The sequence below is a fragment of the Coregonus clupeaformis genome, chromosome 16 (assembly GCF_020615455.1).
Source record: "Coregonus clupeaformis isolate EN_2021a chromosome 16, ASM2061545v1, whole genome shotgun sequence".
Lineage (NCBI taxonomy): Eukaryota > Metazoa > Chordata > Actinopteri > Salmoniformes > Salmonidae > Coregonus > Coregonus clupeaformis.
In genome coordinates, this window is record NC_059207.1 from 17,648,732 (window position 1) to 17,666,124 (window position 17,393).

A 17,393-nucleotide genomic window follows, 5' to 3' on the forward strand; every position below is an offset into this window, starting at 1 on the left:
ACCGTCAGGCTACTGTTCCAGCTCCCTAATGTAAAACAACAGGGGGGGGGGGGATGCCAAACAGACATATAGAACCTAGATCAGTGTCTAGGGGTCTCACCTCTGCACGCCGTAGACCCTCTCCAGGATGTGTTCTCGGAAGGTGGGCGCCACGTGGCCAAAGTAGTCCGGGTATGCCACCTCGGAGTACTGTGGCACAGAGCGCGTGCTCTTCACCATCTCTACATACAGGTCAGGGTCGTGGAGCGGCAGGAGCAAGGCCGTGTCCGGCACCTCCAGCACTGCCCCCTCACCTCCCTCCTCCTCAGCCCACTCCTCCGCTAACATCTCCTGTCCCCCTCCACCCGGTCGGGCAGCCACACCCCCAGCCAGTAGGGGGGGCTGTCTATTGTGCCTGTTGACCCCTCCTCCTCCACCCCCTCCCCGAGGCCCAGCCCCATCCAGGGACACCCGTTCCAGCCCCTGCACCAGCTCCTGCTCCAGCCCCGCCCCAGGGTGGGGTCGGGTGTGGGTGTGGTCACAGCAGCCATCTTGGTCCTTGGTGATGTTGATGGTGTCCAGGTCCAGGCGAGGGACTGGGGCCGGATGGGGGCACTCCCCCTGAAGGATGGCAGCAGTGGGGTGTTTCGGGGGCAGGGCCTGGGAGGTGGGAACGATGATGGGGCGGTGAGACTTGGGAGCTGCTGGGGTGGCCGTCACACCTCTCTTTGGGTTGTCAAAGTTAAACACCTGCATAGACACAAAGGAGATTGAACTTCAGGACTACAGGCAGCTTTCTGATCACTTACCACAGTGTGGTCCCCAGGTGAAAAACACACTTCTGCAAGTTTTAAGATGGAATGTTGAACATGGGGGCGGCAGATAGCCTTGAGGTTAGTGCGTTGGGCCAGTAACCAAAAGCAAAAAGTAAGGGGGAAAAAGTAAGGAACATGTTTGTCGGCCCTGCATTAAAGACCATAATTGGTTAAAGAATAAAAAAGTATACCAGTTTCATTTAAGGACCAAAAGATTGACAGCCGTCCCATATAGATTGCAAAATAGTTGGGAAGAGATTTTTGACGTACCGATTCCATGGCACATGGTTTATGAGCTGATACGCAAAATGACGCCGCATTCAAAACGTAGAATTTTTCTATTTAAATTATTATACAAAATTCTTGCAACCAATAGAATGTTATTAATATGAGGGATACAACCTTCCCAGCTCTGCAGATTTTGCTGCGAAGAGACAGAATCATTAGATCATTTGTTTTGGTACTGTCCATTTGTAGCTTGTTTTTGGTCACAGGTCCAGAAATGGCTGAAGAATTGCAATATTTACCTGGAGCTAACCCTGCAGATAGCACTACTGGGTGATCTGAAAAGTCATAGTCAATTGATCAATAATATAATAATACTTTTAGCAAAACATTTTATTTTCAACTTACAATCTGTAGAAACAATAAGAATAGAAAGGTTCAAACTTTTGTTAAAAATCACAGTACAGTTGAAAAATATATGGCAAATAGAAATCCAATATGGATGGTGTTAAGAGATAGATGGGAGGGGTTGAATGGAGCTGAAGGTTGGGACTAATAACAAGATAACTAATGTAAAACATACTGTGTCCATAATATGCATGTTAAAAGTTAATTTGTGGAATTTCTTTCCTTCTTAATGCGTTTGAGCCAATCAGTTGTGTTGTGACAAGGTAGTGGGGGGTATACAGAAGATAGCCCTATTTGGTAAAATACCAAGTCCATATTATGGCAAGAACAGCTCAAATAAGCAAAGAGAAACGACAGGCCATTATTACTTTAAGACATGAAGGTCAGTCAATCCAGAACATTTCAAGAACTTTGAAAGTTTCTTCAAGTGCAGTCGTAAAAACCATCAAGCGCTATGATGAAACTGGCTCTCATGAGGACCTCCACAGGAATGGAAGACCCAGAGGATAAGTTCATTAGAGTTACCAGCGTCAGAAATTGCAGCCCAAATAAATGCTTCACAGAGTTCAAGTAACAGACACATCTCAACATCAACTGTTCAGAGGGGACTGTGTGAATCAGGCCTTCATGGTCGAATTGCTGCAAAGAAACCACTACTAAAGGACACCAATAAGAAGAAGAGACCTGCTTGGGCCAAGACACACGAGCAATGGACAGTAGACCGGTGGAAATTTGAGATTCTTCAAAGTAGCCACCCTTTGCCTTGATGACAGCTTTGCACACTCTTGGCATGCTCTCAACCAGCTTCACCTGGAATGCTTTTCCAACAGTCTTGAAGGAGTTCCCATATATGCTTAGCACTTGTTGGCAGATTTTCCTTCACTCTGCTGTCTGACTCATCCCAAACCATCTCAATTTGGTTGAGGACGGGGGATTGTGGAGGCCAGGTCATCTGTTGCAGCACTCCATCACTCTCTTTTTTGGTAAAATAGCCCTTACACAGCCTGGAGGTGTGTTGGGTCATTGTCCTGTTGAAAAACAAATGATAGTCCCACTAAGCGCAAAACAGATGGGATAGCGTATCGCTGCAGAATGCTGTGGTAGCCATGTTGGTTAAGTGTGCCTTGAATTCTAAATAAATCACAGATAGTGTCACCAGCAAAGCACCCCCACACCATAACACCTCCTCCTCAATACTTTACGGTGGGAACTACACATGCAGAGATCATCCGTTCACCCACACTGCGTCTCAAAAGACACAGCGGTTGGAACCAAAAATCTCAAATTTGGACTCCAGACCGAAGGACACATTTCCATCGGTCTTATGTCCATTGCTCGTGTTTCTTGGCCCAAGCAGGTCTCTTCTTCCTACTGGTGGCCTTTAGTAGTGGTTTCTTTGCAGCAATTCGACCATGAAGGCCTGATTCACACAGTCCCCTCTGAACAGTTGATGTTGAGATGTGTCTGTGACTTGAACTCTGTGAAGCATTTATTTGGGCTGCAATTTCGAGGCTGGTAACTCTAATGAACTTCTCCTCTGCAGCAGAGGTAACTCTAGGTCTTCCATTCCTGTGGTGGTCCTCATGCCAGTTTCATCATAGCGCTTGATGGTTTTCGCGACTGCACTTGAAGAAACTTTCAAAGTTCTTGAAATGTTCCGGATTGACTTACCTTCATGTCTTAAAGTAATGATGGACTGTCGTTTCTCTTTGCTTATTTGAGCTGTTCTTGCCATAATATGGACTTGGTATTTTACCAAATAGGGCTATCTTCTGTATACCCCCCACTACCTTGTCACAACACAACTGATTGGCTCAAACGCATTAAGAAGGAAAGAAATTCCACAAATTAACTTTTAAGAAGGCACACCTGTTAATTGAAATGCACTCCAGGTGACTACCTCATGAAGCTGGTTGAGAGAATGCCAAGAGTGTACAAAGCTGTCATCAAGGCAAAGGGTGGCTATTTGAACATATATTTTGATTTGTTTAACACTTTTTGGGTTACTACATGATTCTATATGTGTTATTTCATAGTTTTGATGTCTTCACTATTATCCTACAATGTAAAAATAGTAAAAATAAAGGAAAATCCTTGAATGAGTAGGTGTGTCCAAACTTTTGACTGGTACTGTATATGTGGGATTGGAAGTGATGCATACAATTACATTGTCGCTGGTTCGATTCCCAGAGCATACAAGGTCAAAAATCTGTCGCTGCGCCCTTGAGCAAGGCACTTCACCCCAATTGCTTCAGGGGCGCTGGACAATGGTGACCCTGGCCGTGACCCTAATCCCTGCGGGTGTCTCAGGGAGAGTTGGGATATGCAAATAACACATTTCCATTACACACTTATTATTAAACTAAAGACACAAAAACGTGTACTGCATTACCTGGAAATCCTCTGAGAGCTCCATGAAGAATCTCTCATAGATCTTCAGCTCTTCAAACGGCCTGCTATGGGTCTCTTTGGGTCGCAGTTTATTGATGTCCGTTTCTATGTCATCATTCTGCAGAGGGGAGAACGCATCATCAAACACCTCAAAAAGCAGGAACAGGATCCCAATGGAAAACAGTGTATTAGATTGTTTTTACTTCAACCTCAGAGAGAGAGAATGTGGTCAGAGAGCAGCTGTGGTTGTGGTCAGTATATACACTGAGCAAGAGGACAAATATATTAGAGTGTCTAGTTTGAGAAACAGATGCCTCACAGGTCCTCAACTGGCAGCTTCATTAAATAGTACCCGCAAAAAAAAAAGCCATATCTCAGACTGCCCATCTTAATCTTTTATTTTTATTGGCCAGTCTGAGATATGGCTTTGTCTTTGCAACTCTGCCTAGAAGGTCAGCATCCCGGAGTCGCCTCTTCACTGTTGACGTTGAGACTGGTGTTTTGCAGGTACTATTTAATGAAGCTGCCAATTGAGGACCTGTGAGGCGCCTGTTTCTCAAACTAGACACTCATGTATTTGTCCTCTTGCTCAGTTGTGCACCGGGGCCTCCCACTCCTCTTTCTATTCTGGTTAGAGCCAGTTTGCGCTGTTCTGTGAAGGGAGTAGTACACAGCGTTGTACGAGATCTTCAGTTTCTTGGCAATTTCTCGCATGGAATAGCCTTCATTTCTCAGAACAAGAATAGACTGACGAGTTTCAGAAGAAAGGTCTTTGTTTCTGGCCATTTTGAGCCTGTAATCGAACCCACAATTGCTGATGCTCCAGATACTCAACTAGTCTCAAGAAGGCCAGTTTCATTGCTTCTTTAAATCAGCACAACAGTTTTCAGCTGTGCTAACATAATTGCAAAAGGGTTTTCTAATGATCAATTAGGCTTTTAAAATGATAAACTTGGATTAGCAAACACAACGTGCCATTGAAACACAGGACTGATGGTTGCTGATAATGGGCCTCTGTACGCCTATGTAGATGTTCCATTAACAATCAGCCGTTTCCAGCTACAATAGCCATTTACAACATTAACAATGTCTACACATCAATTTGATGTTATTTTAATGGATTTTTTTTTGTGCTTTTCTTTCGAAAACAAGGAAATTTCATAGTGACCCCAAACTTTTGAATGGTAGTATATATATATATATATATATATATATATAGATAGATAGATACAGTGGGGGAAAAAAGTATTTAGTCAGCCACCAATTGTGCAAGTTCTCCCGCTTAAAAAGATGAGAGAGGCCTGTAATTTTCATCATAGGTACACGTCAACTATGACAGACAAATTGAGCATTTTTTTCCCAGAAAATCACATTGTAGGATTTTTTATGAATTTATTTGCAAATTATGGTGGAAAATAAGTATTTGGTCACCTACAAACAAGTAAGATTTCTGTCTCTCACAGACCTGTAACTTCTTCTTTAAGAGGCTCCTCTGTCCTCCACTCGTTACCTGTATTAATGGCACCTGTTTGAACTTGTTATCAGTATAAAATACACCTGTCCACAACCTCAAACAGTCACACTCCAAACTCCACTATGGCCAAGACCAAAGAGCTGTCAAAGGACACCAGAAACAAAATTGTAGACCTGCACCAGGCTGGGAAGACTGAATCTGCAATAGGTAAGCAGCTTGGTTTGAAGAAATCAACTGTGGGAGCAATTATTAGGAAATGGAAGACATACAAGACCACTGATAATCTTCCTCGATCTGGGGCTCCACGCAAGATCTCACCCCGTGGGGTCAAAATGATCACAAGAACGGTGAGCAAAAATCCCAGAACCACACGGGGGGACCTAGTGAATGACCTGCAGAGAACTGGGACCAAAGTAACAAAGCCTACCATCAGTAACACACTACGCCGCCAGGGACTCAAATCCTGCAGTGCAAGACGTGTCCCCCTGCTTAAGCCAGTACATGTCCAGGCCCGTCTGAAGTTTGCTAGAGTGCATTTGGATGATCCAGAAGAGGATTGGGAGAATGTAATATGGTCAGATGAAACCAAAATATAACTTTTTGGTAAAAACTCAACTCGTCGTGTTTGGAGGACAAAGAATGCTGAGTTGCATCCAAAGAACACCATACCTACTGTGAAGCATGGGGGTGGAAACATCATGCTTTGGGGCTGTTTTTCTGCAAAGGGACCAGGACGACTGATCCGTGTAAAGGAAAGAATGAATGGGGCCATGTATCGTGAGATTTTGAGTGAAAACCTCCTTCCATCAGCAAGGGCATTGAAGATGAAACGTGGCTGGGTCTTTCAGCATGACAATGATCCCAAACACACCGCCCGGGCAACGAAGGAGTGGCTTCGTAAGAAGCATTTCAAGGTCCTGGAGTGGCCTAGCCAGTCTCCAGATCTCAACCCCATAGAAAATCTTTGGAGGGGAGTTGAAAGTCCGTGTTGCCCAGCGACAGCCCCCAAAACATCACTGCTCTAGAGGAGATCTGCATGGAGGAATGGGCCAAAATACCAGCAACAGTGTGTGAAAACCTTGTGAAGACTTACAGAAAACGTTTGACCTGTGTCATTGCCAACAAAGGGGTATATAACAAAGTATTGAGAAACTTTTGTTATTGACCAAATACTTATTTTCCACCATAATTTGCAAATAAATTCATTAAAAATCCTACAATGTGATTTTCTGGAAAAGAAAATCTAATTTTGTCTGTCATAGTTGACGTGTACCTATGATGAAAATTACAGGCCTCTCTCATCTTTTTAAGTGGGAGAACTTGCACAATTGGTAGCTGACTAAATACATTTTTTCCCCACTGTAGATAGATATATATGAGAGAGAGAGAGATGTATGTACAATGATTATAGCATTCATAATTGCACTATGCCTCAATAAAATGTAAATTACAGGCTTATGTTTAGGGCATTGTTACAAAAAACTGATATCCTCAGAGAAATAACTGGGGGTCAGAGCCACTGGAGCCAATCAGAAGTGGACAAAAAAATTGCTTTTAATGGACAAAAAAATTGCTTTTCTTTCGAAAACAAGGACATTTCTAAGTGACCCCAAACTTTTGAACGGTAGTGTATGTTTGCATGTAGTCATTCTGCGGTCAGTCAAACAAGGTGTGGTTTAAATTATAAGGCTGCGTTCATGGTCACTGTACCCCAGCGTGGTTGTTCTTCTCCTCCTCCTCGTTCTCCGTGTCGTTCTCGGCCTCGGCATCCTCATTATCGTCGCTATCGTCCACCACATCATCCACTAGAAAGCACAGGGAAACAGGCAGGGTTGGCATCAATTCCATTTCTAATCAGTCAATCCAGGAAGTAAACAGTTTACTTCCTGAATTGACAGAATTGAAACGGAATTGACCCAAAGATTAAAGGCGTAACCTGACTGGTTACAGGGTCTAGCGTTTCCAAAAAACTAAGATCATCTTCAGTACCAAGACAATCTTAAGTCCATTGGTAAGCAAACGACGAACAATGATCTCAACGCTAAAGAGGATATTTATGATTTTTGGAAACTCAGCCCTGATTGGTTGGTTGGATTGTGCACTAGATGAGAGAAGAGAAAGGTGATTGTGAGAATAAGCAGCCAGGAGTGAGATGAGATGGGAGGGATAGATAGAGAGATAGAGAGATAGAGAGAGAGAGAGAGAGAGAGAGAGAGAGAGAGAGAAGAGCTGGTGTCTTGATTGGCCAGCCTGCAGATGGCTTGTTGAGTGAGGTGATGTCAATGAACAACTGTAAGTAGTGTGAAAGTTCTCGAGTTACAGATCCTTAATGTAGGAGAGGGTGTATTATACTGTTAGTAGTGTGACAGATTGAGGAGTGTGAGTCAGTAGTGGTTAGGCTGCTGCTATTTATTGTGACAAGTCTTACCCCATGGGGGCTTGGTGTAGAACTGGTAAATGGGGACTCCTGAAAGGGACGTGTAGAGCGTGTGAGTTAACTGTGTGCAATGACCATTGGGGTGATTTAAGAGGCTCGCAAGTATTGTGAGTATAGAATGTGTGTGTGTTTGAGCCTCACCCCCCGGGGGCTGGTTGTAGAGCTGAGCGACTGGCCCTCCTGCAGGTACATGAAGCAGCTGGTGGTGGAAGACACTCTTGATGGTGGGCAGAGGGAGGCGGTTCTTGGGGAAGCACTTCCTCATGATAAGGCTGGAAGTGTTGATCAGAGGGTCCAGAGTCCTCACCGGCAGGCACTCCTAAAAACAACACATCACCATCATTATTATTTATCACCATCATTAATATTTACCATTATCATGAACATTATCATCACCATAATCATCAGTGTTGGTGTAATGTAAAGGTGAGACTCAAGGTGGGGGTGTTGAAGCGAGAGTTGGGGCTAAGGCTAGGGACATAGACAGAGGGTGGCTGAGTCTAAGCTCAAGTTTTGGTAATGTTGTCACCCTACTCACAGTGGAGGTGTTATAGAGGATCCTCATCCCGTCAGCATCGATGAAGGCCTTGCGGCCCAGCTTGCTGTTGGTGATGTTCTTCAGGCAGCCCAGGACGCCCTTGCGGATGAGCATGTGGCGGTGGAACGTGTCGTTACGGTGCCAGTCCTGGTAGATGTACAGCAGGACGGGCACATGGACCACCGCCCGCCGGGCGTTGGTCTCTGAGGGAGGGAGTGTTGGATGGATGGGGAGGGAAGGAGGGATGGAGAGAAGGTGTGAGGAAGCGAGCGGGGGAAGTAGGGAGCGAGAGAGAGAGGGAGGGAAAGACAGATACTGGTTGATAATAGCCACTGACAATAGCACTGTTATTGAAAAACCATGACAGGACATTGTCCTAAACACTGCAGAGTGAGAGCAGTACTTACTGGATTTGAGCAAGGCCCCCAGTGTGTCCAGGGATACTCTGTTGAGTAAAAGACAGCCAGAGAAAGGGGTCAAAAACAGCAGCACACACACCATTCATCCTCGACACACATACACACACCACTTACTTCAGCAGACTGGTGTTCTTTTTGCTGTAGGGTCCGATGATTTTCAACATGAGCTCCACCACTCCATTCTTCCCCAGGGACACAGCGTTCACAGCTGAAGACAGACAAACCTCAGTGCCCTCAACAATACCACCAGAAAGAAGTTGGCTGTAGTTGAAGCTATACTACAATAGGTTGGGATAGTAACTGTCAGTCAGATGTATGGTTCCTATGGCAACAGTAGGTTGGGTTAGTAACTGTCAGTCAGATGTATGGTTCCTCTGGCAACAGTAGGTTGGGTTAGTAACTGTCAGTCAGAATGCTGGTTCCTACAGTACATGTAAGGTCAGTTTAGTAAGTGTGGGTCAGACTCACAGTTGGAGGAGTAGACTCGTAGAACCAGCAGACAGGGCAGCAGCAGCTTGTGGTTCTGCAGGTTTTGTTTGAGCAGGTTCACAGTGACGTTCAGAGCTCCGTTCAGACGGGCTTTCACACCAAACTTCCTGTCTGAAGAAAGAAAGACAGACGTGAAGGGGTGTACGTGCTAGAATTGGTGTGTTTGTGGTATGGATTTAGTTTATGGTAGAAGTTTGAATGACAATGTTGAGGCTCCTGGTACAGTGGTAGAGTACCTTCACATATAGTGTGTGTGTGTGTGTGTGTGTGTGTGTGTGTGTGTGTGTTACCTTTTGGTCCAACCTTGGCCAGGACTGAGTGGAGCTGCAGCATGACCTCCTCACTGGGGGGAGACTCTTTACTGGCACTAAGGACCAACTGCAGCAAGATGCCTGTGCCACCCTTGGACACAAACACTCCAATCCTGCGCCCCCCACCTGGGATAGAGAGAGACACACACACCTATTACCACAGCCTTCACAAATTGATCAATCACCATTTCAATTTTCACAAGTCAACTGATCACCGTCAGTTTCCACAAAATCAACCTATCAGTTCAGTTGTCATTGGGCGGAGTTCACACAGACCATCAGAGAAAATCTAGACTAATCTCAACTGGATTCCATCAGTCTGGCAGTGTGACCAGGCAAAAAACAGACAATGAACAAAATCCTGTTTTAAAGTTTTTTGAAAGATTCTTGGTCAGTCTCAGATGTTGTCAGAGTTTGTGTGAACAGGTTCCAAAGTTCTACAATCTGACAATCTAAACCAGCTGAAATGAGTCTAAACTTTCTCAGATGCTCTCTGTGAACTCAGCTTTAGAGTAAAAACCTACCCAATCAAAGCACTGTTTCCACCCAAGACAATTGACACTTGTAGAATCAGAGCGCAGGACACTCAAACAGAACACCGTTTGCCCCAATTATCCAATTAAAGAGCGGTTACCACTTACCCACGGTTAACAGCTCATTCAGAATGTACAGAATGTTCAGGATAGTTTGCAGATCCCTTGTGTTCTATCAAAAACAGAGAGCATGCTGGGTATTACCAACACACTCAATAACATGTGAGCATGGACAAACATATTCATACATGTGTGCACACACATTGACAGACACACAGCCATTCGTGCACACACCACCAAATCTACGCATACCTACGTATTCACACACAAACCTTCTCCCTTAGGATTCAGTCTCTACAAATAGGGAGTGGCTTTTCCCCAACTCATAAATTGATCTGTCATCAAGTGGTATATAAATACATGGAGAGATATAACTAGACGGGGGGATTTAAAAGCCATTGCCAAAACCAAGTGTGTGCCATGTAAACTGCATCTCAGGGAGGACTATTATTTCCAATACTTTTAGGATACCATGACATTGATAGTCCTTGTTATACAGTGAGGGAAAAAAGTATTTGATCCCCTGCTGATTTTGTACGTTTGCCCACTGACAAAGACATGATCAGTCTATAATTTTAATGGTAGGTTTATTTGAAAAGTGAGAGACAGAATAACAACAAACAAATCCAGAAAAGCATGTCAAAAATGTTATAAATTGATTTGCATTTTAATGAGGGAAATAAGTATTTGACCCCTCTGCAAAACATGACTTAGTACTTGGTGGCAGAACCCTTGTTGGCAATCACAGAGGTCAGACGTTTCTTGTAGTTGGCCACCAGGTTTACACACATCTCAGGAGAGATTTTTTCCCACTCCTCTTTGCAGATCTTCTCCAAGTCATTAAGGTTTCGAGGCTGACTTTTGGCAACTCGAACCTTCAGCTCCCTCCACAGATTTTCTACGGGATTAAGGTCTGGAGACTGGCTAGGCCACTCCAGGACCTTAATGTGCTTCTTCTTGAGCCACTCCTTTGTTGCCTTGGCCGTGAGTTTTGGGTCATTGTCATGCTGGAATACCCATCCACGACCCATTTTCAATGCCCCGGCTGAGGGAAGGAGGTTCTCACCAAAGATTTGACGGTTCATGGCCCCGTCCATCGTCCCTTTGATGCGGTGAAGTTGTCCTGTCCCCTTAGCAGAAAAACACCCCCAAAGCATAATGTTTCCACCTCCATGTTTGACGGTGGGGATGGTGTTCTTGGGGTCATAGGCAGCATTCCTCCTCCTCCAAACACGGCGAGTTGAGTTGATGCCAAAGAGCTCCATTTTGGTCTCACCTGACCACAACACTTTCACCCAGTTCTCCTCTGAATCATTCAAATGTTCATTGGCAAACTTCAGACAGCCCTGTATATGTGCTTTCTTGAGCAGGGGGACCTTGCGGGCGCTGCAGGATTTCAGTCCTTTCCGGCGTAGTGTGTTACCAATTGTTTTCTTGGTGACTATGGTCCCAGCTGCCTTGAGATCATTGACAAGATCCTCCCGTGTAGTTCTGGGCTGATTCCTCACCGTTCTCATGATCATTGCAACTCCACGAGGTGAGATCTTGCATGGAGCCCCAGGCCGAGGGAGATTGACAGTTATTTTGTGTTTCTTCCATTTGTGAATAATCGCACCAACTGTTGTCACCTTCTCACCAAGCTGCTTGGCGATGGTCTTGTAGCCCATTCCAGCCTTGAAAATAGTAGCGCCAGCACTGTTTGGTTTGGGATGGCACGATAGTGTGAAAGGGGTACTCAACGATATTCCCTGTCATGAATGTGTTGGTCTCCTTATGCCCTCTCCTTATTATGTTGTGGTATCGTACAGTAGCAGAATATGGAGTTCAATTATTGACATGTGAGTTCGATTTTTGGCACTAACTTAACTCCATAGTGGAATGGGACGGGAACTCACCTCCAAAGTTGCCAGGATTACCTCCATGCCACTGGAGCCCTTGGACATGATGTCCTTCCGTGTCTTCTCTGTAACACAAAGAGGGACCTTAGTTACGTTACGTTTTCCTGCACTATGTTAGTGTTTACAAATAGGCTACTGTAGTACAAATAATCATCATGTTGGCCTTTTTACCATGCCATTTCTTAATCAAATAGCAGAATTCATGTGAAAATGAGTAGTACTGTATTAGCAAATATAAAAATAACATACAACGCATTCGGAAAGTATTCAGACCCCTTGACTTTTTCCACATTTTGTTACGTTACAGCCTTATTTGAAAATTGATTTTTTTTTAAATTCCCTCATCAATCTACACACAATACCCCATAATGACAAAGCAAAAACAGGTTTTTAGAAATTTGTGCAAAAAAAACAGAAATATCACATTTACATAAGTATTCAGACCCTTTACTCAGTACTTTGTTGAAGCACCTTTGGCAGCGATTACAGCCTCAAGGTTTCTTGGGTATGATGCTACAAGCTTGGCACACCTGTATTTGGGGAGTTTCTCCCATTCTTCTCTGCAGGTCCTTTCAAGCTCGTGAGTTTGGATGGGGAGCGTCGCTGCACAGCTATTTTCAGGTCTCTCCAGAGACATTCGATCGGGTTCAAGTCCGGGCTCTGGCTGTCAACTGTGGGACCTTAAATATACACACAGGTGTGTCCCTTTCCAAATCATGTCCAATCAATTGAATTTACCACAGGTGGACTCCAATCAAGTTGTAGAAACATCTCAAGGATGAGTAATGGAAACAGGATGCCCCTGAGCTCAATTGAGTCTCATAGCAAAGGGTCTGAATACTTATGTAAATAAGGTATCTGTTGTTGTTTTTTTATAAATTTGCAAAAGATTCTAAAAACCTGTTTTCACTTTATCATTATGGGGTATTGTGTGTAGATTGATAAGGATAAATATTAATTTAATCCATTTTAGAATAAGGCTGTAACGTAACAAAATGTGGAAAACATCAAGGGGTCTGAATACTTTCCGAATGCACTGTATAGGCTTATAAATAACATGTACAGTACATTTGACGTGCTAAAACATGAGCCCTCCAGCTCTCCATTTACAGAAATGCTCAAATCCATCTCCTGTTGCAGTAGAAGGGTGGAACATACTCCTCTCTCTGAGAAAGAAGACTCTCTCTCTGTCTGTCTGTCTGTCTGTCTGTCTGTCTGTCTGTCTTAGCCTGCCACCAGGGGTGTAATTTACGTGAGGGCAATGGGGAACATTTGCCCCCCATTATTAGAGAAAGAGGCAACATTTTCTTCCCCAATGATATGTTGAAGTCAAACCTATGCCTCTGCCTGCCTGCCATAGATTCTCTCTAAAACAATAACCACACGGATGGAAAAGAAACTCCAGCAACCTTTCCGTGATGACGGGGCTTCCACACACACACACACACACACACACACACACACACACACCATCGGAGCAAAAACTCAAAACCACAACTAAAACTCATGTGTGCCCAAATGTATACCTTCAGGCGTAGAAACCAACAGAAATAACCAGGAACACAAACAAAATAGGGCTTAGTCAACAGCACGCAGGGCAGCTCATATCCCGTGAAATAGAGTCATTTTGCTGGTGTTGATGCCAGCCACACCACCTGGACCAATAAATGTTTGATGGAGCAGACCTAATGAACACCAGGATAAATGGAAATATGGAGATGAAAAGTGTGAAACATCCCCCCTCTGATTTATAGGCTCATAAATAAAGCACACGTCACAAATCAGGTTTCAGCACTGGGGCAGCCAACAAGCTCAAACACAGACCAGACGTACACCCACACAGATGCACCGCTCATGGATGCACACACACACATGCGCACACGCCCTGGTGCATAATTCATCTTCACAAGACCTGGTCCAGTCTCTCATCTACGCCCCCGCGCACACACGCTTCAACAGTCAGCGGCTGTGCGAAAAAGTGACCTCTAAAAACATTTGTCATACCAGACTTTTTAAAGCTCTTCGAAAACAAAAACAATACCTCACAGTTGAGCCTGAAAACAAAATAAGAATGCAAATACCTATAAAAAAAAATGCATCAAGTAAAATAAACTTCATGGTTCAAATCAAATGTTACTATTGATGTGATGATGACCGTGTGACATTCCAATGGCTTCACTGTAAGTCTTGTATTAGGCTAGTAAGGAACTGTATTATGGGCACCAACTACCCAGTATCATGGTATTCATGTTGTGTTATCTGCACAAGAAATAACCAATACAAGGGTTTTATTGGTTATTGAAGTAATCTACTGGATAATAGAATACAGTGGGCTTTACACTGACTTATTGGCTGGCAAGGTGAACCGTAAACGCTTCAGAAATCAGTTCAACTTTTCACAACTTTCTTTTATTAACAGAGTAGTGATTTTATTTTGTGCAAATACAAGATTTGCAGATTCTATAGAAACCTTTGTTTCGTTGAACAGTAGCCTCGCTGCACAAACTGCTCAAAGCAGTAGCTAGCTGTAGTAGATCTAACAGTGTTCTGCACTACAGGGGTTGCATGGTGCTGCAGAACTGTAGTACTTTTCTTCCTCGTCCACCAGTCTCAGTCCCATTCCTTACCTGGGGAGGTGGAGCGCTCCGCGGGGACCACCAAGCGGCTAGATCTCCCGGTGTAGCTATATTCCATCTTTCCCAGAGGTAGGATCCCCCCAAACAGCCTGGAGTACACTGAAGCTAACTGCCCCCAAGCCCAACCACCAGACCAGACCAGGATAGAACACAGCTCTTAGTACCTCCCACTGCACGTGCACTCTAAAAGTCCAGACCTAGAAGGCTACTACACTACCCAACCTCCACTCTACCTACTCAGCATTCAAGCCCAGACAGACGGACCGACGGACAGGCAGACCAGGCTGTGTTCCAGCAAGGTGCCCTCCTATGCAGACAGCGAACATGATACCCAGGCATGGATAGAAAGATAGGAGGCAGTTGCTTTTTGTCTCTCTCTCCACCCCCCCTCCCTCCCGATCGATAGTTACATACCACAATATTCCTTTGGACGATTTACATCGATACTTTGACTCCAAATGTTGTATTTGTTTTGATAGGTAACGTTAGCTAGCGCTAGTCGGCTGTACCTGTGCAAAAACTCAGTTATTTTTCATCCTATAGCTTGTTCATCTTCTTTTTAAATAGCGAGACAACATGTTTTCAGCACTTATTTCCATGACTGATAAAAAATATATAAAAAAATCTCATGCTCTCGCATCTCTCTGCAGCAGACATATAGAGAGCAATATCTTTGGAACATCATATTGCAATAAAATGAGTAGTATGAAATTGCCAGTGTTTCCACTGCAGTCATTTATCTATGGCGCTGCGCCACGGCAGAATCGTTGCCACCACGCCTATAAAATATGTTTATTTAACATTAAAAAATATTTATGCTAGAACAGTCCACATTGACTTTGTCAGCAAACAAAACGAGTAACGAATAGAAGATTCTGACTACCCCATAGTAGAATAGTTTAAATCTACAGTATTTACCTAGTCGGATTGTTGTTGTGTGTTCAATGCGAGATAAATATTCCTCTCGAGGCGCATTCAAGTTACGAGTACCATAGGGAGGGAAACGTGCAGTCAACGCACAACAATTCTTGCAATCACAGGGAAAACAGCAGTTTTAATGGCCTTTATTAAAAAGAGGGGGATCCCAGCTTTCCATTCCTACTTGATTTATTTCTCAACTCCTAAATATGCGCGAACATTTACATTTTAGTCATTTAGCAGACGCTCTTATCCAGTTAGTGAGTGCATACATTTTCATACTGGCCCCCATGGGAAACGAACCCACAACCCTGGGGTTGCAAGCGCCATGCTCTACCAACTGAGCTACAGGGGACTACATGGGTTAAAAACGCCACCCTACCTCAAAATAGACTTAAATTGTGATGAGACAGATTACATTTTTAGTTGAGCAAGAGTAGTGGCAATGAGGGAAAGTGTTGGGGGAAGAAATGGTGACATGAGGTTTCTGTGAGTACAGGCAGGGGGCGTGTTACCCAGGGGGCGTGTATTCACTGTGTTTATGAACGCTTTTTGAGAAATAAAATTCATCAGTAGGATGTTAACTAGTCAAAACTGTTGCCACAAAGTTTGAAGCACAGAATCGTCTAGAATGTCATTGTATGCTGTAGCATTAAGATTTCCCTTCACTGGAACTAAGGGGCCTAGCCCGAACCAGGAAAAAAGCCCCAGACCATTATTCCTCCTCCACCAAACTTTAGTTGGCACTATGCATAGGGTGGCAGGTATCATAGGGTGGCAGGTGGCATAGCGAAAGGTTGCTGGTTCAAATACCCGAGCCGCCATGCTGTAAAATCTGTCGATGTGCCCTTGAGCAAGGCACTTAACCATAATTTGCGCAAGAGGTGCTGTACTACTATGGCTGACCCTGTACAACACCTGCACCTATCAGGTGTATGTGACAATAAAACATTTATTTAATTTTAGTTATTATATGCATGGTCCAATATGTTAAAATAATTTAAACAAATAATTGTACCAATATGTTATTGGGTTCATTATTGGGTTCATTTCTGTAGGTGGAAATTATATTTTTTATATAATTTTATTTTTATTCATTTTGGAGTAGAATGTCCTTTTAAAAAGTCACCAGAACTGAGCTTCAGTCCTTCTAAATAATAATAATACTAATATGCCATTTAGCAGACGCTTTTATCCAAAGCGACTTACAGTCATGCGTGCATACATTTTTGTGTATGGGTGGTCCCGGGGATCGAACCCACTACCTTGGCGTTACAAGCGCCATGCTCTACCAGCTGAGCTACAGAGGACCACAGAGGACCACATTTTTATGCTCTACATAAAAATATATATATTGGGAGGGAACAATCTAATCGCAATACATATAGAATTGTGAGAATCGCAATACATATCGTATCTGCACCGAATTATTGCGATAATATAATATTCTGAGGTCCCTGACAATTCAAAGCCCTAATGATGACTGTGTGAAACAGGTCTGGATGTCTCCCAAGTGGGGCTGGCTGTGTCAGGGTGTGGCCGGAGGCCGAGCCCAAGAAGAGCTGTAGCCTGTCGTGCGTGCAGAAGTCAGGACCACAGAGATTTATCACTGCAAGAGGGACGTCCCACCGAGAGAGACACGCTCACGTTTCAACATGCACTGCTGCTCTGATTTCAGCTAGAAATGAGACAGCATTCCCTCTCTAGAAGACTATGTTTTCGATTGAAAACCTATTTGAACAACAACAACCAAATAGATAATGTGATGACCTTCAATGAATCCAAAAGTGATGAAGCGTGACTTCTACAGGCTACATCAGACATTGGAAAGTCTGTGCTGCCCATGTTCAAAGAAGCAGATT

The 17,393-nt window shown here is 43.9% G+C and overlaps 1 protein-coding gene across 6 annotated transcripts in view; it reads right to left on the minus strand.

Annotated features, from left to right (window-relative positions):
- agtpbp1 (ATP/GTP binding carboxypeptidase 1) overlaps positions 1–17,393 on the minus strand; it is a 57,422-nt gene that overhangs the window by 32,509 nt on the left and 7,520 nt on the right. For 3 of the 6 annotated variants that reach the window (XM_041900479.2, XM_041900478.2, XM_041900480.2), the window contains exons 4-15: positions 11,975–12,042; positions 10,128–10,191; positions 9,466–9,612; positions 9,155–9,286; positions 8,801–8,894; positions 8,675–8,712; positions 8,268–8,470; positions 7,871–8,048; positions 7,721–7,759; positions 7,003–7,097; positions 3,820–3,936; positions 101–729 (exon numbers count right to left, since the gene is read on the minus strand). In XM_041900479.2, coding sequence (XP_041756413.2) covers positions 101–729; positions 3,820–3,936; positions 7,003–7,097; positions 7,721–7,759; positions 7,871–8,048; positions 8,268–8,470; positions 8,675–8,712; positions 8,801–8,894; positions 9,155–9,286; positions 9,466–9,612; positions 10,128–10,191; positions 11,975–12,042 — 1,804 coding nt within the window. Of the gene's footprint in view, positions 1–100; positions 730–3,819; positions 3,937–7,002; positions 7,098–7,720; positions 7,760–7,870; positions 8,049–8,267; positions 8,471–8,674; positions 8,713–8,800; positions 8,895–9,154; positions 9,287–9,465; positions 9,613–10,127; positions 10,192–11,974; positions 12,043–14,604; positions 14,785–17,393 lie in introns of those variants that run through there. The other 3 variants (XM_041900483.2, XM_041900481.2, XM_041900482.2) reach the window with 2 other exon arrangements.